The 24,286-nt window shown below is 33.8% G+C and overlaps 1 protein-coding gene across 2 annotated transcripts in view; it reads left to right on the top strand.

The window, feature by feature from the left end:
* The window catches only part of Magi2 (membrane associated guanylate kinase, WW and PDZ domain containing 2), a 1,291,542-nt gene that overhangs the window by 378,054 nt on the left and 889,202 nt on the right, over positions 1–24,286 (top strand). For both annotated transcript variants that reach the window (XM_026384953.2, XM_026384952.2), the window contains exon 2: positions 8,832–8,948. In XM_026384953.2, coding sequence (XP_026240738.1) covers positions 8,832–8,948 — 117 coding nt within the window. The remainder of the gene's footprint in view (positions 1–8,831; positions 8,949–24,286) is intronic.

Below are 24,286 nucleotides of genomic sequence, written 5' to 3'. Positions count from 1 at the left end.
AAGAATGGTGAAGAAATCTTCCATTATCCTTCCTCTGTGCCATTCTAAGTTTCTTCTAATAGCACCCCCCATGAATATTTTTTTCTTCTCATTGCTCGCCACTTCTGTTTCCTGAACACAGATCAGTGTGGGCATGTCCACAAACACACACCCTCTTCCTTGAATGACATATCTGATTTACTTGAGTCTGAGTTTCTGATGAATTGTAAAGAAAACTCCATCTTTTTCACTGTTATATCCTTGTCTCCACTACGCTTTGCTTTCCTGCAGGATCTATATGCATTTATGTATTGGAGGATAAAATTAGGTAGTTTTTTTAAAAAAAAAAAAAAAGCTGGGGGCTTGCAAATATTTGTAGGAAAAGGTATTTCACGGTATTTTATTGTGGTGGTAGTTGTTATGAGTAATAAAGCATTTTTAATTAAAGTATTTTTATTCCAAGAAAATCACAAAAGATTTTGTGTCTTTTGAAAGATAGAGAAACACATTGCAACCCATTTTATAGTGAAATATGATAAAGAAGGTGGTGACAGTACAAACTGAGACAAAGAGGACCTCAGGATAAACTGAGAGCTGAACTCATTTTTAAAAAAGAGAAAGAGTTCATATGGAGTAGGGCTGTGAGGAGATACATTAGCAGACTGTTTATTGTCCTATAGTTCTTTATAAACAAATGTATAGAATCAATCTTCCTAACAGGCTGTGCCTCCTCTGCCCACTCCTAACCCCATCCTCATCCTGAGAAATTGTTGATCATACCCACAAGAATTCTTAGCAGGGTCTTAGATCTAAGAATGTTCTATTCTACCTTGAAAGCAGGGTTTTGAGGTTTTAGAACCTGTGAGCCTAACTTGGAATTTCAGCCATCACATCCACCCCTACACACGTACACATTCTCTCTCTCTCTCTCTCTCTCTCTCTCTCTCTCTCTCTCTCTCTCTCATACACACACACACACACACATGCACACACAATTTCTCTTTCTCTACACATCACCAGAAGCATTGTTATGCATAGTAATGTAATTCCAAAATATTATAAATAATGTACATCAGGTGTCCAATTATTAAAATACTTACATGAGGCCCATGGACATTATAGTACAATATTGTTTCTATGGGGAAAACCATCCAATATTCTAAAATAAAGATTTTTTAAATTATTTTAGAATTTATGGTTTCTATATAATTGACTTGGTCAAAATGGTCTATGCCGTGATACTTCTCGGCATGAAATCATTTGCAGTGGATAATCTATTATAGTTGATCATCTCGTAGTTTCTAAGTTGCAGCAGATTAGCAAAAAATAAAAAGAAGTGGACTGATTTTTCTTTAGTTATCAAAACACAAAATAATGTGAATTATTTACAAATCTTATTCTGTAAATTTCTATCAATTTTATTCATAATAATCACCTATTTAAAAACTCAATTTTTCATTTGGCTTAGGGATAATAACTTGCTAACCTAAAATTAAATAATCATAAAATGTTCATTGTTTAAGTACCACTTGTTCATTAACTATTAGATTTATATATGAAGGTACTTGGGGAACACTAGAACATGAGGAGTTGTTTTATGCTCTTTATTAACTTGAGTAAATTCTTAAATTTGATTTTCTAATAATAAAATTGTGATAGTTTTATTTCTGTATTTTTAAAAACTTACACTCAAAGTTTGGAATAATGTTAGATGTAATAAATCAGGGCTCACTCTAAGAGGAAAAAAATCGAACGTGATAAATTATCTAGATATTTTGGATAATTTTTTTCACTTTAGTAATAAAAGTATAAAAAGATTATATACTAACCTTAGAGCTTTCAGATTTACTAACCTTCAATGATTTGAAACCTAGCCATAAACATCCTAATAAATTATTTTTCCCTTTTAAATTTAAAGTGATGTGTTTCTGTTTTAAAAAGTGGACTGAACTCAGATTAAATTATTATGTCTCCTTTTGCCAATATATCTTTTTACTTTCATTATTCTGAGTTTATTGTGGCATCCTGCTTTTTGTAAAGGACATCTGATTTTATAAGTTAGGTGAATGAAAGACCTTAATAGAAAATACCCTATTCTTAGACTGAATTAGCCATCTGGGGACATTATTGAAAACTTAGACACACTGTAGTTTATTTCCAGCTCTGTGTCTATCCTGTATATTTTGTGATGGTAAAGTTTGGAGTAATACATGTACAGCCCTTAGCACAATGTCTGATGTAAACCAAGGAGTCATTTTCTCTTCTCCATGGGAGCCTAAAATCATAACTATAGGAATATGTCTAACATTTACTTTGAGAACAGGGCTAACAATGAAAAATGAAACTCAATAATAATATCTCATCTGTACAATAGCAGGGGGAAGGAAATGATAAAAAGCTATTTTCAATAGAGCTGGAGAATATTATAAACCACTTACATTCATCTCTGTCATTTTCTCTGAAATAGCAATTATTCTCTCTAGTTTTGAGTCTCCTAATGATTGCAACTATTTAATATATTTTGTTGTCATTCTTATTATTGTATTTCTTACACAAAGTATGCAATGCTACTAAATTTGGGGGGAAATGCACACCAATATATTAAAGTATGATTTTTAAAAGACCATCTGTACTCTCTAATGTCATGAGTAAAATACTGAGAGGATCAGAATTGTCATGTAGCTTAATGTTTCCAGCTATGGAAAAATAATTACCCAAGGCATTCTCAATTACATAAGTCTTGTACATGTGCTCCTATTTAAAATGGGCAAAAAGGAATTATTTGTAGAACAATCTTATTGGTTTGCAATTTATAGAATGACCAGTCTAAATAAAATGTATCCGGTAAAGCAGTGTAGTACAGTAGTAGCTAGAAATGATATGGGTCTCTAGATTACCAGAAACCAAAGACAATTTTCTACCTAAAAAGGGGTTGAAGCCTGTTCCAGCAGACTAGATTAGATATGTCTGTCACCTATTTTGCGGCTGTAGATCTTAACAGAATCAATCAACTTTTCTGTGATTTATTTCTCCATTTTTGAGATAAGCCAAGCAGAAACTATTTTGAAAAAGAAACTTGGCAACAGAGCTCTACAGTGCTTTCCTATTGTCTGTTCTTAGACTTCCATACCATCCAATAAATTAACATAAGATACACTTGCAGATACTCATGAAAATATCTTAAGGGATGTGGATAGATCCTCCTTTCTCTTTTCCTACTTCCTTTCAGACTGCTTTCTTTGGCTATTTTGTTATTCATTTGACAGAGATAAAGTCTGAAATCAATTTTCTATGGATGATATCAACTTCCTGAAAATTCAGGAAAAAAAGAAAAGATATCAAAGGGAGATTATCCATGGTTTCATTTTTTTATGGACTATTCCTAACTTGCTATCGCTAACTGCAAAAAAAGAAAAAAAATGGTCATCTGTTCACCAAAAAAAAAAAAAGAAAGAAAATCCTGAACTTTAAAATGCATTCAGTAAATACTGTTTATGAAAGTATCAAATTTAGATCTAGAGGAGATCTTATATGCTCCTACTCTCATTTTCTTGACTGAATATTAACTTTTTTCCCAAAAATCATATGTTAAAGTTCCAAATCCCATCATAATTATATTAGAAGATGGCATCTTTGAGAGATAAGTATATTATGAGGTAAAGCTCTCATGAATGGGATTAGCACCTTAATAAGAAGAGATGAGAGAATTTGCTTATCTGCTAGCTATGTGTGCATAATAACAAGAAGCTATCTGCAATCCAGGAAGAGTGCTCCCACCAGATACCAGAACTGCTGATGTCCAGATCTTGGATTTCCAGTCATCAGAAATAGGAGACATACATATCTGTTATATAAGCCATCCAGTCTATAGAATTCTGTTCTGTTAACAGCCTAAGAAGACTAAAGTACCTACCTTTTACAGATGAGAAAAATGAGTCCAGAAATTCTTTGTGAAAAATTAACAGTGAATAAGTGTTGGAGTGTTAACTAAAACTCAGTTTCTTTATTCAAAGTCTAGAATTTTTTGCTCTATAGCATTTGTAATTTATTTTACTCCATAAACATTTCAAGGCCTTGCATGATGAAAAGACACTGCTTTTGAAATTGAGGTAGATAAGTGGGAAAGATATAAAATGAATAGGAAATGATTTGTCCTATAAGAATAGAACAATTCTTTATGTCCAAGAAGCAGAAATGATGGATAATATTTTCAGGATGTCACTTTCAAAATGAATGCACTTGTATCCATACCCTTTGGTTACTATACTTAAAAAGCCACCTCCTTCAAGATAAATTTTAATCGAGTGAGGGCAAGGAGAACTTGGCTTAAAGACCCACCACATCTACAACATCCATATAGCCACTCAACAAGGGGAATCAGGGTACCCTTAACCAAAAGAAGGTTGTACAAAATAAGGCACAAACAAAAATCAAGCAGTGACATTAGCATCTTGTTGAGTGTAGATGAAAAACCTGAGGCCAAGAGAAGAAGCCATAAATAAGTAATTAGAGTATTAGAGTGGCTTGGTTTGGCTGAAGCACAGTATGAGTGGAAGTTACCAGACTTAGCCACACTCTGGTTTTTGGTCATCCCCATCTCCCTAACCCACCACCACCATCTGAAGGAGAGAACTCTCCTCGATTTATACTGATAACTTTGTAAGATGCATGTGCATTCCAGAAGCAGTTGATGCAAGGGAAGGGAAACTTTGAGCCTATGGCCATGCCCACAAGTGATGGATGGGTCCACACTATCCAGCTACTAGCAATAAGACTGTTGGCACAAATATTATAGATTTTGGTGTTTCCCTCTCAAATTTAGGAAGGGTGTCTGGCATTAGTTACAGGACTATGGCTAGCATATTGCCTAAAGGGATATGCCAAGGAGATTCTATTAATTTCAACCAAGCATAAGCTTCTCCCCTTACTTTCTTAATCTGATCGTGGAAGTTATAGAGAGGATAAAGCAGTCAAGTGCTACTGGAGACACTCCTGAAAACTATGGGGTCTTAGAGATGCATAGCAGTTTCACATATTATTGTTGAGAGTTTTCTCCCCAAATACTCCATGGATCTTTCTTCCTGAAGGTTTCTTCATTGTGCATCCCATCTTTGCCACAAACCCATGCCAAATAAATTGTATGAGCTTCTGAACCAACTTTCTCCTAATGGTTCTTCTTAAGTTATACTTTGATGTCACATTCAAAAGCTTGATTGAAATTACATTCAGAGGCTGGGGCCATAGCTCAGTGGTAGAGTACTTGGTTCAATCCTCAGTACCACATAAAAATAAATTAAAAATAAAGATATTGTGTCCACCTACAATTTTTAAAAAATTAAAAGAAAGAAATTACATTGAGAAAGGGATTAACTGCTCTCTCCTAATAAGTTTGGTCTTCAGACTATAGAGTATTCCATTTGGGTACATGTTCTACGGAAACAGAATCATAGACTTCAAATCCTTCCCAGATCTCTTGTTCACAAAAAGTATCCTTTAAGAAAGTGTGTACTCTACTAATCTACAGTTGTATTTTTTAATAAATGAAATAAAAGCTTTTTCACATGGTTAAAAATAATTCAATAGTTATTAAAATATAATAGTAAGAACCATTGACTATTTTGAGTAGAGGATTATAAGCAATCAAATTATACAATGAGGTAACTTGACATAGTGCTCTATTGGCAGAATAATGGATGGATGGATACACTCTATAAACTATGAGATCCAATAATCACCAACAAATGATAGGACAGAAACTCTGCAAATACTAACAGTGGAACCAAGACTGTAAGTAGGACAAAAATAATTAGAGATAGTTTGTTAAGCAATTTAACACTATGTGGAATTCTGTGCTTTTTATCTTGCTAAAGCAAGTTAACTTATAAACCTATAATAATGTCATCAATGCAACCTAGGCTCAGTTTCTCAGCTCAGTCCTTGTCTAATGTTTGCTGTTGAATTTCACTGGATTGAAATTTCTATTCAAGGGTAATTATACTTTTATATGTGTGTATGTGTGCATGTAATATATTATATATATATATATATATATATATATATTGATTAGGATCTTATGTACTTTCTCAACTGTGTTAGTCTTAAAAGAATACCCAACCATACATTTTTTAAAATGAATATTTACTTTTTCTTATATAATGAGAAATCTTAAGTTATGCAGCTGATCATATTTAATTTTTAGCCAGTCAGTAAAGCCACTGAAGACCCACTCAGGGTATTTGCAACTGTACTCCAGTGTCACTGGCATGTTGGTTTTTTCCTTGTGCTTGTCACACCATGGTCAGAACATCACTGCTACATCTCAAATATCACATCAGTTAAACAAACAAACAAACAAACAAAAAACTAAGAAATCCCTTATATGTTGCCTCTCAATGGCCAGAACATAACTACTGGAGGAAGCTGCAAGGTCAGTAGGAAAGTGGGAAACTAGAGTGAAGGGCTGTTATAGACCACTGAGGACCATGTCCTGGGACTGAGCATGTCTACACCGGAAACTACATTAGTGTGTTTTTTTTTTTAATAGAAAAGAATGGAGGGTAAACATTGGATAGGTAACTGTCAGAGTTTGCCATAAGAATATTAGATAAATGAAATCACCTTACTTAAAAGATGTTGTGATAAACTGTGAAGGAATCAGTATTTGGGAAAATCCTTTCAATTGCCTCTAGGCTTTCATTCTAAATTGTAATAATTCACTTCAATTAATGAAAGAATTTTTATATTAATTCTTAGATGCTTTGGCAAGTCCTCCAATGGTGAAAAAAGATAGAGCAGGTAACTTAAATTAATCAAGAGGCTTTTGTGATTGTTTTCTTAGGTAAATAAAGTTTCAGTGGGGCAAATGCAGGATATTTGTAGTGGAAGAAATGGTTTGAACTGATAATATATTTTCAGAGACAAGAATCTTCCTGGACTACAAAAGGTGACTTATCCAGGTTACCTTAGGTGAGTGATTCTAGCTTACATTAATGGGTCAGACTGCATCTGTTGTTCTATAGTTGGCATTTTCTCTGACTGCCAGAAAGCATCTCATCACTTGGCATGTCCCACATATTAGATTGAGGGAAAAAGAAAAGCAAGAGGAGGTGCAGTTGCCAAAGGACCTCTAGGCTTAGAATCCATCAGAAACAGTAGCTGAGAACAGTCCCAGGCACAATGATTGCTCAATGGCTGTAATGAATTAGCAAGGGTAAGCATGTTCTGCTGACCAGAAAGAAAAGAGGGGGAAAAAGAGTATTTCAGGATTTGTAATTTTTAACTAATTGATTGTGCTGCCAGCAAGCCCAAGACCCACAGAAACACAGGGCATATGGAGATGTAAATAATAAGTAATTGTTGATATTTTCTGATAGTAGTTTCAAAAACTTTTATTTCTGACTGCTATGCTTCTCTGGCTGCTAAAATGATTCTGAATTTGAAAAAAAAATGTACGTAAGCATGCTGTATGTAATATTTATGTGCATCCAATAAACCATATATCTTCCTTTGATGTTATTTGTTTTCCTTTATCTGTTATATTGGGTGGAAAAAAATATATTGAGAACATTTGCTCAAATATATAATAAAATAATTTGGAGAGTAAGAATATTAATAGTTGACTTAGTTAAAATTCTCTTTTTTATGACATCTTACTGTGACTATGCCTGCAGATGAGGAGGCAAATGAAATGATGGATTTTGAAAACTTCAGAAATGTTTTATCATATGGCTTACAAATATACTATTGTTTGTGTAAAAAGAGCTTGTGTTGAATTTGAACACATCTCTGTAATGTTATTTTACCTGATCATGGTGGTGCAAATAGACATATGATTCTAATTCTGAGATTCAAAAGGGCTTAAAGATAATATGATTTTTCAGCTATTACAGATTTCCTATTTCATCTAAGTTTAATTTTTTATATTGGTTCAATTAACCTAATATGATTGGTTGAAAAGGTGAAATTCCAGGAATTCTTATTTATATTTTTATGGGTATTTTGGTTTGTAATTCAATCTTTCCAACCTAGAAATAGGAAGGCTCTTAAGATAAATATTCATAATTTGACATAGTTGTCCTTAAACATACAATTAATCTTTGACAGGCCTACATTATTGGTTTTCTCACCAGTATTCCAGATTTTCATTAAATTAAAATGGCAGAAAGACTACAAATTATTATCAGTGGCTAAAGAAAATTTTTTTTCCTAGCTAAAAACCTCTTCACATGTGTTATAAGAAAGCAAAATTACTTTGATTTATAGTTATAAAGGAAATAAACTCTAATGTTTGCATAGTAGATGTTTTAACTTTTGTATCAAACTAAACTCATAGATAATTTTAAACAACATTAATATCTTTTCAAATTTTGAAGACATTAATGTAAATAAAATATCCCAAAAGGGCTAATATTCTTGCTTTCACATATATGAAGTACCTAGAGAAATCAAATTCATAGAGATACAAAGCAAAAATGGTGGTTGCTAGGGGTTGGGAGAGAGGGATGGAAAGAAGTAAATAAAGGTTTTTTTTAATCCCTGCTATGATTATACACTATGATATTTTGATATCAGCTCAGGAGTAACATATGACTTTTACCATAATATAAGCTTCACTCTAAATAAAGACTAAATTAAAGAATACATGCAAAGCACTGAGCATAGATCTCACAACCAATTGTTTTCTCAGAAATGTTATTTGTTTGATTATGAAAGCAGTAAATGTTTCAGGAAGTATAAAGAACAGTATGAAGGAACTCATCTTTTAAATGGGTTCTCGAGTACATTTATAACATAATCAAATTAACTTCTTATCATTATTCAACATCCTTTACTAAAAACCTTTATTATTTCAGGAGGAATTGTTGATAAGGACCTTCGTCACTACCTCAACTTACGATTTCAGAAGGGTTCTGTTGACCACGAACTTCAGCAAATCATCCGTGACAACCTCTACCTCCGCACGGTGCCGTGTGAGTAGGATGGGTGATGTTATTTTCTTCCTGTGTTAGTAGAGAGATGTTCAGTCCTATATCCATTGTTTAAAAGGAAATTTAAGTCATACTGGGCATTGGAACAGAAAACCTATTTGAGACATAAAAATGTTAAATGCTTATAACTGTGGTTGTGTGGTTTATAATGAAGTTGTAGAAAGAGGAGACTTGTGGTTTTCAAGCTACAAAATCTATCTTAATGCTTCTCAAGTTAGTACTGAAAAATATTGATTCTAGTTCAGACTTTTGGTGATTCAGAATGAATCATGATTGAAATAGAACTCCACAACAGGAGACAGGAGAATGCAAACTCAATTTATTAGTTGAAACAGCTATTTTGTAAATAGAATCTAAACAGTAACTCCTAAATTCATCTCAGGTTTGCAGCAAGGGAATCTCATAAGTGAAAAGAAAAACACACATGGAAAAGCAAAGGTAGTATTCTGGAACTCTTAGAAGGTGATATTGGGTCAGATATTTTTTATGCAACCTGGAGAAGTCCACGAATATCAATTCCTGTTTTACCTTAAATGACAGGAATAAGTGAAATGATAAAAATCACAAATAAACTTTAGTTTCAAGTCATTTGACAATCTTCTATTAACTTGAGGATAAATAAATGATTTTTCAACTCAGGTCCTAGCTCTTATATCAATATCAAAATTATTTTCTTCAAGGAAGCTTTTTATGACCTCCCAAAGATTCACTCCAGAAATTCTGATCTTTGGGTGTTATGTGTATTCCTTTTATTTTAGCTCTGCCCTGGATATTAACAAACTCAAAGCTATGGACTTGGGAAACTTAATAAAGAAAGAAAAAACTTGACTAGGGTAAATGAAACAAATAAGTAAAGCAAAAAAAATGGTTTAGATATCCAGGATTAAACCACCAGTACTATGTAAGTGATATAGATAGATGATTATATTGAAATACTGAACACACAGGAAGATGTGAGGATGGACAGGTAACCACCCAGCCATTTAACCAATACCCATATTAGGAGGAGTGGATTCTTGCCATTGTTAGCACTACTGAATGTTCATCAAAATAAAACTGCCAGAGCCTGACTATTAAATATTTCTAAAAAAGAATACTTGCTGACTGACATCTTGTTGGTCAAAATCATTTTGCTTTCAGTGTGTTGTTAGTTAAGTGAACAGACTTTTGGACTCTTGGTTTATAACTCGAAGTTGAGAAAAGTGGAAACTTGTGAGTTTGACATCGGAGTGATGGGAAGAAGAAGATGGATTAAAGTAAGTGACTGAACTATTTATAAGGTAACAGGTGGATGCATTTTCAAAGCTGTGATGTTGTCAGCGCAATGGTGTGAATTTATCTTTTGTGACATGAAAGAAAGGAGATCTGAAATACTAAACAAAGAATCCAGCCACTTTATTATGTTTAAAAGCTGAGGGAAATAGATAAGAGGCTGACATTCAGGAATACTTGTAGTCCTTGCTAAGGCGATGACATACATAAGAAAGTCTTAATTAAATATGAAGATAATGAGAGTAAATTTTGCATTAGTTAGTTAAGCTCTTAAATAAAGCATCTCTTTTTAGAGTACCAAAAAAAAAGACCAGGAAGACAAAATAAATATAAGGGTAAGATAACTAGATTTATGTGAGTAAACACAGTTTGAAGATGTGATTTTGGTACAAGGTCATAAATTCAATTAGAAATCCTTGAATAGTTTCTACAAAAGAGATAATTAGAAACTCAATGAATCTGAATATTATGATAAAGAATTATTCTTGGATTTTGCAGCCACCACTCTTAATAGCCAATGAATGACACCATTCATTATCAGTGCTTTTAACTTGGCATAAAAGTGAAAAAAATAAAATAAAGATGATTCTGACTTATTTTATTAAAAATAGCTTTTATACTGATGAATCGGATGTGGAAAATCAACCATCTTTACTCATTATATCTTTTAATGAAGTAATCATATATTTTAAGAGATTATTCATTACAAATATATCAGTAATGTGAGAAATCTTACCATGGCTTAGAAACCTACATGTGTATCCAACACATCAATTGGCATTGAGTATGGAATCACATTAGTTACACGTTCTCTTGGGTCAAAAAATTCTCAAGGGTTTTCATAAGACAGTATAATAAAAGGGAAGTGTATGATTGAAGGGCATAGTATGTTCCTATATAAACATGCATTAATATGTATTCACTCACCTCTTCTTTAATCTAGCAATGACACCAGAAATAGATCTTTGATAACTACATTGAAACAAAATTATAGTCAACTTATAACTATGTGAAGGTAGATTTTTTTTTCATAATGCAATACTTAACTAAGTAATTCTGCTTTCTCCATGATACTATTCCACTACCAACAACTATGACTAGAAGGAAAGGAGCCAAGTCTTAGAGCTAGACTTCTATTGGTCTGTGAGTAAGAGAAAGTTCTGGGGCTAGGGTTCCAGAGACACAGTTGCTCTCATACACAAATATATGTTTGGCCAAATCCAGTTATGGGCAACCTGGCTCCTGTACTAAACCCTGTAGGAAACCTGTGTCTGGCTGTTGGTTGGTTTCTGAGGTAAGCAGAGGAAGAAGGTGGCTAGTTCTGGTATCCACTGGGGTTTAACTGAAATAATTGAAAATCCTGTCAATCTGTTCACATAAGCAAGGACTGACTTTATGAAGCCTTTCATTTTGTTTCCCCAGAATCTTATCTCAGAACATATTTCTTCAAAAAAATTGGCTTTAAAACATATATCTCTAGACAAGGAAAGAGAACTTGTTCACATAGACCGGGTTGTTGCAAATATATCAAGGATGAGATCCAACTACACACACACACACACAAGCACACATGCACACATGCACACACAGAGATTCTGATGAGATCACTTGTGATTCCTTCAGATCAGAACACAAAAAGAACCTTAGGAATGGACTCTCAATATTTTCTGTTTATATGATACTTATGTAAAACATATGCCAGTTAACCTGATTCATGTCTGCTGAAGACCCAAATTCATTCCTAAATATGTGATTTCTCAATTGCTAAATTTTACAACTAATAAAGGGAAAATAGAAATTTCTAGAGCAATTTGACATACTAAAAAGTGATAGCTAATTATAAATGAAGACTGAAAACTAATCTTTCTACTATAAGATGTCAGGCTATATAATACTTTTATTATATTATTGAACTTCAGAAGAAATAATAAATGACAATAATACAAAACTGTTGTAGCCTAGGATATGATAACAACTGACCAGGCAATATGTATATAGATCAAAGACTACTACAAAGAGTTTAGTACAACACATGGTATTTAATTACTCTGATAGTATACAAAAGGCAATTTCAGAAGCACCAACTTGGCAACCCTCAGAGGGTAGATAAAACTGTTTCATCACAGCATGTTAAGTGTACAAAGTTAAGACGGCATGCATTGTCCCTTGGGTAGTATAGATTCAAAAAGTATCTGAAGGAAATTAGTGGAATTAATACTGAAAAATATTGGAATAATTTTCAAGTATTTAAAGAGTAAAATGAAGTTCTTTAATTTTAACAGTCTACTGAGTATAATGATGATACATATTAACTCTTGAGTCTGTCAGCCACAATTAAACAGACCATGTTTCTGAAATAAGAAAAAAAAAATCACTGCAATTTATTGATAAAGTCCTAGTTCTTTGGATCTTTGATATTTATTAGAGAAACAAGTTAATATTGGAGGCAGGTATGAGCATAGATATAAATTTTAGATACATCTCCCAGTATGCCAGATGACATGGGGAAGAACTTCAAACAACCAATTTTAAAAGTTTCAAAATGAAATGGAAGGTAGTTAAAATTAAACTTCTCTCCCAAGACCATACTTTATCATTTGGTGAGATGGTTTTATTGGGAAATATTTTAAATTTATTTGAAGTTAAAAGAAATACCAGTGTATACCAAGTAAAAGGCAAGAATCAATAAAACTCAAATCTAAAACTATTCCATAAAGAGTGAATAAAATGAAAAACATAGCTTTAAGAGATGAAAGAAATTACTTTTGCAGAAGATCTGATTGAGGTATAACTCACAATGATGTTTCTACATATTAAAGTACTTTTAGTAAAACTAAGCCATATTAAAAAGAAATATTGTCAATGATAAAATTGTAAGATTTTTAATATATTTATTTAATTTTCTGATACTTATAAGAAATGGTCTCCTGTTAGGAACAATTACCAACAAACCAAAAGATAAAGATGTACATTGGGGAACATCCCCTTTTCCTAAATAAATTATTCTATATAAGACAATGGTCAAAAAGAATGAGTGGTCACATATGTGATTGGTCACATATCTGTTAAAGAAGATTAAATTGGGTCAGAGGTCTTTAGCACACTCCATGGGGAAAATAATCATAAGTTTTTTGAAAAAATCAGTTCTTAAAAGGCTTGGTAAAATTGAGACTATTCAGGGGTAATATGTTTTGAGGGGAATAAATAAATCTAATTGCTCTTAGTTTGGGTTTTAAAGTACATTTCTAACCATGGAGTAAGAAGGGAGGGTGGCATTCATCTGTGGATTAGATTGCGGACATGAACCCATCTTTTTCCAGTAGAAGAATTTACTTGAGTTAGAAATGATTACAAATATGATTCTGGGGCTGGGTTGTAGCTCAGTGGTAGCTCGATTGTCTAGCATGTGTGAGGCACCAGGTTTTATTCTCAGCACCATATACAAGTAAATAAAATAAAGGTCCATCAACACCTAATTTTAAAAAAAAATCTGATTCTGTTTTCAAAATACTTTTACAACATAGGTCTGTATGCTGAGATGGACTCAGGTTGGACTATATTGAACATGTAGGCATAGAAGTAGAAGCTTCCAAACTAACCAAATTTTAAACCAAGGTATTAAAACAACTGTAAATTATACATCTGTTTCAACATTATTCTTGTTGCCTCAAATAAGAATCATCAATTTAGAAACTCGTTTGTGAAATTGCTTTTAGGATTTGAACCATATTCTATTGCAATTATTTCAGAATCAAGTTGCCAGATTTTTGTTATTGGAAAATGAATTTGATTTTTAAAAATATACTAATTATATTTAGTGCTAAGTGTTGAGAATGAGGGTTATTAGAGAATAAATATGGTCATTAGCTTTATGGGCCAATGTAGAAGGAAATCTGTAAACAGATGAAATTAAATTTCTTAAGAGATTTTTAAACTGCCCTGGAAGACTCAACCAAAGGAAAAACTTAAAATGCTTTTGAGCAGTAGCAAATACTTGAAAGTATTTTACTCATTTATTTATTCAGATGTATGTCTGCCTTGCATATTTATTAAACATGTGTTGTTACTTTACAGGAATCTGTAATAGGCTTACCCTCTCCTTCTCTTTGAGAATATTAAGATCTGGTACCATGTTGGTTAGACAAAAGTACTATATTTTTTTTTCCTCTCTTCCTTAAACAAAATGAATGTGTCTTTCTTACTCAGATGGTAATGTCCATTAGTTTGGTTGATAAAGTACAGGAGAGAATTGGCTTCAAAAAATTATTTAACATGAAAAGTCAAGGAACAAGACTGTTAGCAGTGATTAGAAGTGATTGCATTGATTTATCCATGGGACACTACAGAGCACTTGTATTAGAATAAAAGAATATACCTGCCACAAAATAAGAACAGTAAATATGAATAGTGAAAATCTTACTAATCATCCCAACCACATAAAATTTCCTTTTTGCCCCGATTGATTGGTTCCTTAAGTTGTGACCCAATTTTTCCTTTGGTTTTACCCTGTTTGTGTTTCTTTCTTTCTTTCTCTCTCCCTCTCCCCCGCAACCCCCACACCTCTCTCTTTCTCTCTTTATTCTTCACAAGTGGAAGACTTTCCACAGTGGGCCATACATGGAGTTGGCTGTTAGAATGTACAATTTTGGACTTCACGGTTCCCAGCTGCTGCCCAAAGAATAAGTGGTGCCTGTGGCCATTTTTTTCACTTCTGGAAAAGCCAGTCATCACTTTGAATAGAAAATAAGCTACCTTTCTGGAGGCACACTATCTACTCCCTACAAGTTTCAAAGTCACAGTCCTGTGTGCTCGTATGTAAGCATATCAATATTTCTCATTTTAACCTCTGCACTTTTTAAACATAAAGAATTAGGACTCGTTCAGGTTCAGACATACCCAAGTTTCCAGAGTCAACTGATTACCACCTATGCTTTGGAAGAAGCTGAAGAAAAGTAGTAGGCAGATGGCAATGGATATTTGTGTTAACATGGGATTTTAAGACCTTAGGTTTGTAGTAGCACAGTTAACTTCTAATTCACAGGCACCTAGACAAAACAGCAATAAAAAAAGGAATGCTGATTCAAGTTACTGCTATTCCAATATTGGTACATTAGTCAAAGCCACTCACACATTATAGTTTAGCATTGTTGTGTCATAGAAAAGAGCATTAATCCTTAGCTTTATTTACTTCACAACACGGAACTATGGAATGAGCACTTACCTCAGAATTAGGAGTCATTAGTGCTGAACCAGGATCTGCCACTAACTATAGAAACTTGGCCAAGGCCTTAACCTCTGGGTCTTAGGAAAGAGAGGGATGAAATTAACTCTGGTGATTCTTTCTGTTCTAAAATTCTGTGATTTTCTGATTCTACTTGCTTGCCTTTTTTTCATTTTATCATATTTCAAATTAATTCTTCCAATATGCTTAAATTATTCTGAGTATGGAATGCCCTTGATATCAAGCAGGTGTAAACAACTTATGGAAGCTGAAGATATATCAAATATTGCAGACACTTCAGGGAAAAATAAAGAGCTGGGTTTAAATTAAGTGCAGTTCTGGATAAAACCAGCCATGCGTGTACTTTCAGATTTTTCTATGAATGTCAAGTTAAAGATGCCATCATAACTCTGATGTTCCTTGAAATCTGCCTTCACTATTCATGAAATTCTGAAATATGGTCCAGTTTAGTAAGTGGATAAGAAAATAAACATAATGGGAAATACAAAGCTTTTAAAATTGCTCTCCTTCTTTGGAATATGTAATGAGTTGAGATGTGACATAAAGACTTCTGAAGCATGAGGTATATTGTTATGAAAATGTGATTGTAATCCTTATGAAAAGATGTTTAACATGAAATACAGTGCCTTCTAATGTTGAACTTTAATAAACGTCACTTATGTGAGTGAATGACCCTGGTTAGAAGCCCAAATAGTTCTAGTTAGTGGGAGGCTAGATCAATGCTTACTGCAGTCAAGGACTTTACAGCACAAATGAAAACTTTAGAAGAGTCCAAAGGTTTTCTCAAACAAGGCAATTAAAAGTTAAAATTGATATCGGATTGACAGTCAATTCAATTTAAAAATACACATGGATCCTGCCTTTCTTAAGCAAATCAGAAGTGTAGAATTGGATGGATTCCCAGTTAGTTTCCAGTTTCTATTCCAAGCTGTTGCCATTCCTTGTTAAAGGCTAACTTGCAGGAAAGTTGCTATTCATGCTAACAAAGCCAGTAAATATCTGCACAAGCTCCATTGGAATGAGGATAGAGTTTCCTTTGCTGCTCAACACAACCCAGTCCTACACATCAGTAATAATTTCATAACTTGTCCTCCAAAGACAAGACTGCAGTGGGGAGCTAATGTCAATCTATATATGTCTGTCCTCTCTGGTAGGAATTATGATTTGTCTTCTTATATTTTCACTTAGTTGATACTGATAAAAAACTACAGATCATTCAGGGACGTGCATATTTGAAGTCTGAGACTTCATGTCCTGAATAAAATTCAAGTCTATTATTTTTATGTTGAAATGAACCTTTTGGTTGTCCATTAGTCAATCAAGTTCCAAATTGTCTTTTCTTTAGCATGCCATTGCCACAAATATTGAATACAAAATATCAAAGGGGAGAAAAAGAAAAAATTTAATTGATAAGTGTATTATTCCAATAATTAGTATTGTTAACTTGATATAGAAAAATATAATAAATAGTTAAAGGAGTCTCAATTATCTAAAAGGACTTTTTTGCCAGGCCTGGTGGCACACACCTATCATGTCAGCTACTCTGGAGACTGAGTTAGGAGGATCACAAGTTCAAAACCAGCCTCAGCAATCTTGGAAATTTAGTGAGACCCACAAAATAAAAAATAAAAAGGGCTCAGAGTGTAATTCAATGGTAATTTGCCCCAAGATTCAATCTCAGGTTCAATACTCAGGGGAAGGGGAAAATATATAAATAAATAAATGTTTTCTTAATTTTTTTTATTTTCTGAGCCTTGCTTGTAAAAACTTTCTGATCTTAGCTCTACTAGACTTTCTATATGTGTTTCATATTCTGAGTTCTTATGTAAATATAAGATTACAAATATATAAAATTTAAGAGCAAGTATTTATAGACATTTTCAGTTCTTTTAAAAATATTTTTATTATAGATGGACACAATATCTTTATTTTATTTACTTATTTTTATGTGGTGCTGAAGGTCAAACCCAGTGCCTCACATATCTGAGGTAAGCACTCTACCACTGAGCTACAATCCTAGCCCAAGTTTCAGTTCTTTAACTTAGCATTTCATGCAAGCATTCTTTTATAAATCCTTGTGGGGGTCAAGGGGGTAGATTGAGAAGAAGGAAATGAATGAACATTTACCAAATATCTATGTGCAAGTATTATTATGTCATTGCATTTTGCAGTTCTTTGAGAAATGGGTTTGGTTTCCATTTTTCAGATCAGCATACTTAAGCTTGGAGAGGTTATGGACCCTTTCCAAACCACACAGTCAGTAAATAGATGAGAAGTAACTCTGATGCCAAGACATTATTGGGTGTATCATGTTTCCTCCTTATTGTCTGATGCCAAGACATTGTTGGGTATATCATGTTTCATCCTTAGTCCTTAGAGTTCCGATTTCTCTGACAATACTGAACAAATTTTGGGAGACTACAAAACACAAAAGACTGCTTGAATGTGTATCATCATTGATTATCTAATGTTTCCATCAAAGCAGAGAAAAAAATCATGAAAGTGGTAGTGAGGTATACATGACCTCTACATTGCACACATCTCCACAACTGCTGTCCAGGACCCCAGTGATATCATTACCCTACAGACTCCAAAGTGACCAAAGTCATGGGTGACATTATTCAATAGTGGCAAACATCTTCCCATTTTAATCTAGAGGTTACCAAAGCAGAGGCAACAGGACTATTTACTCTAGAGTTAATAACATTATACCAAGAAAAACAAAACCACTTCTGCTTAAGAAGAGTACCATTCTCTCCTCTCAGCATGGCTGACTCTCCACAGGCTCAATGTTACTTATGGCTCAGTATAATGATAGCTTCTAAGATTTCCAAAACTCCCATCCACACTCTTTCAACACAATTCTGTGATGGCACAGGTTTGCATAACTTGCTTGTTGCCCTCACCACACAGACACCAAATTGAAATGCAAACATCCACCCTTCCATCTTACTGATCCTCCCTGGCTTCTGGTTACATCCTCTAATTCTGGTTCAAAGTATCCAGGTTAATACAATAACACCTAGTGATCAGTGGGCAATGTAAACCATTAAGGATCCAATGTGTATATATATAGTCATGCTTCACTATGCCAAGCTTCGGTGCTCTTGTTTTAACTAATTTTTTATTTGCTCTAATCAGCTATACATGACAGCAGAATGTTCTTCAATTCGTTGTCCATAAATGGAACATAATTTTTCACTTCTCTGATTGTTCATGAAGTAGGGTCACACCATTAGTGCAATCATACCTGTACCTAGGGTAATGATGTCTGTCTCATTCCTACCTCATCTTTCCTACCCCCTTTCTCCCTTGGTTCTCTTTTTATTGCCTTCCATGGTCAAGAAATATTTTGTCTATTTCATATTGCAAAAATCCATACAAATAATGAGTCATTCGGTCTTCAGTTGAGGAAGTAAAACCACGTAAATTATTTTAAGGAGGAAGAAGCTTAGGGAATCCATTGTTTAGAAAACTGCTGGAAAAGCTGCAGAATGAGGGTGCAGATTAAATACTCAGGAATAATACTCAAAACAATATAGTACTGCTTGGAGAGTTTACAAACCTTACCAGAAAGATTGCTGCCCCTGAGGCCTGCAGCTAAGAACTAGATTTCAGGAACCAGAATTGAGAAATTACCACCAAAGGCTGCAATTGCCACAACTGCTACTTGACACCTGAGAAGTTAAAGAAGCAACACTGGGACTGTCCTACAGAAAACACCACACCTGTAAAGTCTTTTGCTATGAAAGCATATATCACCTCTAAACATGTTTCTTTTTAGTGATTACCTCATAGGCATAGAGTAGCATTAGAGAACCTTAAAGTTATTATCTATTAAAAGACAAATGTTTTAAGTTCTATGTTTTTGGTTAATCTATAGTCAAATACTAACTATAAATAATTGTTATCAGATATTAGTAAAAAGATTTACAGAGTATTTGTTAAGATTTTTGCTTTATTATTTATGTCCAGGCTCCTAATGATTAATTTATATTATGCTAACTGATTATAAGCTATCAAGGAAACATATTTATTCTTCAGAAAACAGGGACACTTGTGCATTATCAGTGTATTCTGGAATTGTTCTACTCTACTTATAGAATGAGACATTTTAAATGTGTGTAAGAGTCTTTGTTCATTTTATTCACAACTTTATTATTAAAAAGTATGAATGTGACACTAACAAAATTTAGTTCATAATTATATTTCTCACATGAAAAAGCAATTGACAAAAATGCTTTCAGAACATAATTTAAATTTGGAGCAAGAAAAGGAATCTTAATTAAAAGTGAGGAGTTGAATATATTATTTGAAGCACTACAGAAAATTAATTATGGTTTGAAAGAAGCAAGATGCTTTCAGCACTGAGTGGCACAATATCTGTGATCAGAGTTCAACACTGGCAGCTTTTTAAGGCCCCATCATCATTTCCATGCCTCAGAGTTCATTAAAGAATCAATGCTATGAGTCTTCTGGCAGATTGAAATGCATTAAAAATACACACACAATTTGGAAAATTTGTATTTAAGCCAATATATTGACTTAACATCAGCTTGGAAAAAAGGCATCAGGTTCTCTGGTACAAACATAAAAGTGTAATTTTAGTTATGCCATAACTTGAGTGTTATCCTCTTTATGAATATGGTTATATTCATAAAAACTTATCTTCCAGATTCATTGGTTATGAAAAATGTCCTTGTTAATTTAAAGTGTCATTAATGCACTTAATAACCTGTTAAATTTAAAGAGATTAAAAATTTATAAACTTTCATATATTATGACTTATTCTAATTCAGTCCAGCTAACATTGAGAGGTACTGTGTACATATGACTGGGTGGGTGCTATGGAATGAGTATCACACAGGTCCTGTTCTCTGGGGATTATCCTTATCACAAGTTCAACTCTAGGTAAGGCACATATTATATTTTCATTTTATGGATGAGTAAATGGAATATATACAGCAAACTAAGGTAAAATAACTACCCTATATTATAGTTAAGGGTAATAGCCAGTCTCAAAGCTTTGGGGGATGATTAATTATTAAGACAATCTGAGTTAATTTATCTTTGCTTAACAATAATGACTAGACTTTGGACTCCATGAAGATGTAGACCAATAAAGACAGACTGGTTAAACTTTTAATTGAGCAATATGATTCCAGTTTTGGAAACTACTCAGCTCTGCTCTTATATATTCATGCTCCATATTTCTTATTATTTGGAGAAGAATAAAAAGGAAAGAAATAAAATATCAAAGCAGATCCCCAAAGACTAAAGGTTTTCTTGGATTATTCTGTAATGGTAAACTTGTTGCAATTTTCTAGTTAGAGGAACACATTTTTTTTTTACTCTAAAACAAATTTGAGCCCCCAGAATCTTTGAAGAAAACTCTTACACTGGGAACAATAGATACAGAGCTTCTTAGAAGGAATCTGGAAGTTAATGGTACCTAAAGTAATTAGGAAATATTATGTTGGATTATTACCTTTGTGCAAAGACACCTAGAGCCATATCAAGAACATGGCATATACAAGCACTTAAGCTCAATTCAAGTTCACATATAGGTGGTAAATATTAGAACAGAGACACTTTAATCCAGTTTGGGTCAACCTACAAATATGCTTTTATTTTTATTTATTTATCACATGTCATTTTATCTTTCTATCTATTCCTCTTTATTGTATCCATCACAAAATATATGTTTAACATCCTTAATGTGTTTTTTTTTTCCAAAATAATAAGAATGGTAAAAGTCATATTACCTGAGCCACAGCAGCCATGCTGACAGCCTCAGGTAAAAGGCCAGACTTTTAAGTCAACTTTGGAAATCAAGAGGTATTGAAAAGATGGTAGGAGCTAGAAGGACATGCCAGTTGAGACCTGTTAAATTGATCCTTGCCGCTGATAGTAAGAGCATGAGAAAAATGGGAGTGGAGTGTCTATGTTCCAGGGATTGGATGGTAAGTAACTCAAGAAAACTGGAGAAGGTAAAGAATATAAAGGATCTTGAACCTGGTTAGAAGAGTTTGAACTTAATTCTTTTTTTTTACATTTGGTTGCATAGTATTGCCCTTTTAGAATGAGACTGGTCATACAATATCACAGAGCAAGGTACTTGGATTTAAAATCAGATGTACCATTTTCTGATGAGGTAGACGATTTAGCCTCTCTGTGACTCAGTTTCATCATTTATCAAATGGAAATTAGACAGTACCTACCTCACAGGATGAGGATTAAAAGATTTAAGACCCACAAAAAAGTGCCTCATAGAAAATAAATATTCAATAAAATCTGGCTATTTTCATAAAAGTCCTTATATGGGATGGTAAGGAAACAATTCTGTATGAAAGGAATAAATATATAATAGCCATTGGTGCCAGTATTTACAAATTCAATGAGTTAAGTCCACATACTTGGACAGGGGGAAGCCACATTGCCTTATTGCTGGTTAATCTTCTACACTTTGTGTGTCAACATATGGTAGTTAGAGGCATGTTTAGGATTCAGAATCACTCCTGGACAAATGAAACTACATTATAAACATATTGTCATGAAACCATCTCTGGAGTATGGCTTCTCAAACTTTTGAGGTAGATAATTCTTCGTTGTAGGGCTGCCCTACGTATTGTAGGACATTTATGTTGTGGGATATCCCTACCTTATACCCTTAGATGCTTATTACTCTCTGATTTGTGACAAAAAAAAATGTTTTCAGATATTGCCAAATGTCCCTTGAAAATCTCCAGCTGAAAACCAATGCAGTAGAGAAATGTGTCAAAGAAACAATTTTAAGAAGGAAGTTCAAGTAGTTAAAGCTTGGGCATGAAATGTCAAGCACTGAAAAAACAAAAACCTTAACAATTGAACTCTAATCACCCAGTTACAGTGATGAGAGTGCCCTAGAAAGAGAATGCTCACAGTGAGAGCATGAGAAAAATGGGAGCGGAGTGTCTCTGTTCCAGGGATTGGATGGTAAGTAAGTCAAGAAAACTGGAGAAGGCAAAGAATATAGAGGATCTTGAACCTAGTAGTTAAAGTTTTGGGACATCAATGAAGCCATTGGTGTCCCATGATCAACACCAGCTCCATAGTGAAAGTATCCTGCCTCACTTGAGTCCACTAAACTTGGTTCCTGTAGCTTCTCAGGTTCTAACTGTACTCCACCACAAACTCAACTCCATAAGATGTATTTTCTCATGGACTTCTGCCTGATTATATATACTTCTTGTATATTTATTAGGGAGACTTGGGGTATTCTAGTAAGAATAATTTTTTCAAAATATAAATGTGGGTTAATATCGATTTTTTTGGTTATCATGTGTGTCATCAATTCTTCGTCTCTTCAGGAACTGACAGAAATTCTCCTCCAGGTTTGTAAAGTTAGGGAATAGATTTTAGAATCTGTGAATCAACTGAGAAGCTTTCATCTGTAATTCTACCCAATTTGGACATTTTTAAGTATTGGGTGGATACTTATTCAGTGGATGGACAGATTGAAGATATATGTGTGAAATGTATTGTGGGGGGAGGAGAGGGGGATGTGTCTGTGTGTGTGAGAGAGAGGAAAAAAATGATAGAATGATGTCTATCTATCTGAGTATAGTAATGTATAGTCGAGTTCCAGTGGAGGCAGGATGTCAGCAGCAAGTGAGATATTGTGTGGTTGCTATATGGATTGGTACAACTTGCAGTAAGGATAGCATGGAGGCAGGAAATTGCAGCATACAACAAGGCCTCATGTGAGGCCTTATGTGAGGCCTCAGCCAATTATGGTCCTGCCTCCTGCCTCCACCTCACTCTGCATGTACTTGAAAGAAGAAGGAGAGATTTGGGATGGAAGCAAAATATCTATACATAGGTACAGACTCTAGGACAGGTAAGAGTAGCACATGATGCTGAGAGTACATAGAAGGGTAAAGAATATATTCAGAATTAATTATTCTAATTATTATCCTCAGCATGAGGCACTGAGAACAATCCTAAAAGCTTAGTCTGTAACATTTTTTAAAACCATGCTGCTATGGTTTTCCTTTCCTCCTAGCCCTATTGGGCCATCATCTCTTACTTCTACTCTGAAGAATAAAATGTTCCATGAACTTCATTCAGCATCAGCCAAATAAGTCAGATCTCTTCCCCTGAGAATCCTGCATTTGTCCTACAAGTGTATGAAACATCACAGATAATTACAATCTAAAATATTTTTCTAACGTAAGGTATGACAGGTGGTTAATCCTTGACTAGCATAATACAGTTCATCTAACAGCCAATTCTTTGGGGTAAAGGTAGTTTTTATTTACAGGAGAAATGAGATTAGCAGCAGGACAGCTACTGTTAAACAATGTAATTAGTGCTGATGTAATTAATCTGGACATTTAGTCAATGAAAATGTCCTGGGCTGCTTTCTCCATTGGAACAGTCTCCATTCAGATTGTCCATGCATACTTATTAAGGATATGGCTGCAAATGAAAATACACATACATTGCTACGGATTATAGAACTTTAATTTTTCTTTTATTTATTTCAAATTTTAAAGTAGGTTGTTAATCCACCTTGATCTGGATTTTTGTCATAATCTATCTACTTTGACTTTTGGTCTTGTTTTTCCTTCTAGCTCTCATATATTCTGTCCTCTATCGCAGTTTTAAGTACATACCCTGAGGCAGGCTTGAAACAGCCATCCTGAGTAAAAATCCTACCTTCACTGAAGGGTTATTACAAAATGGTCACTTCATTACAGCTATGGAAAAAAAGAAGTCCTTGGTGAATAAAGTGTGCATTCAGCAACCACCATGTAATATATCA

The sequence above is a fragment of the Urocitellus parryii genome, chromosome 3, assembly GCF_045843805.1.
Source record: "Urocitellus parryii isolate mUroPar1 chromosome 3, mUroPar1.hap1, whole genome shotgun sequence".
NCBI lineage: Eukaryota > Metazoa > Chordata > Mammalia > Rodentia > Sciuridae > Urocitellus > Urocitellus parryii.
Note: the sequence above shows the minus strand (reverse complement) of the source record. Positions and strands in the feature narration are given on the sequence as shown.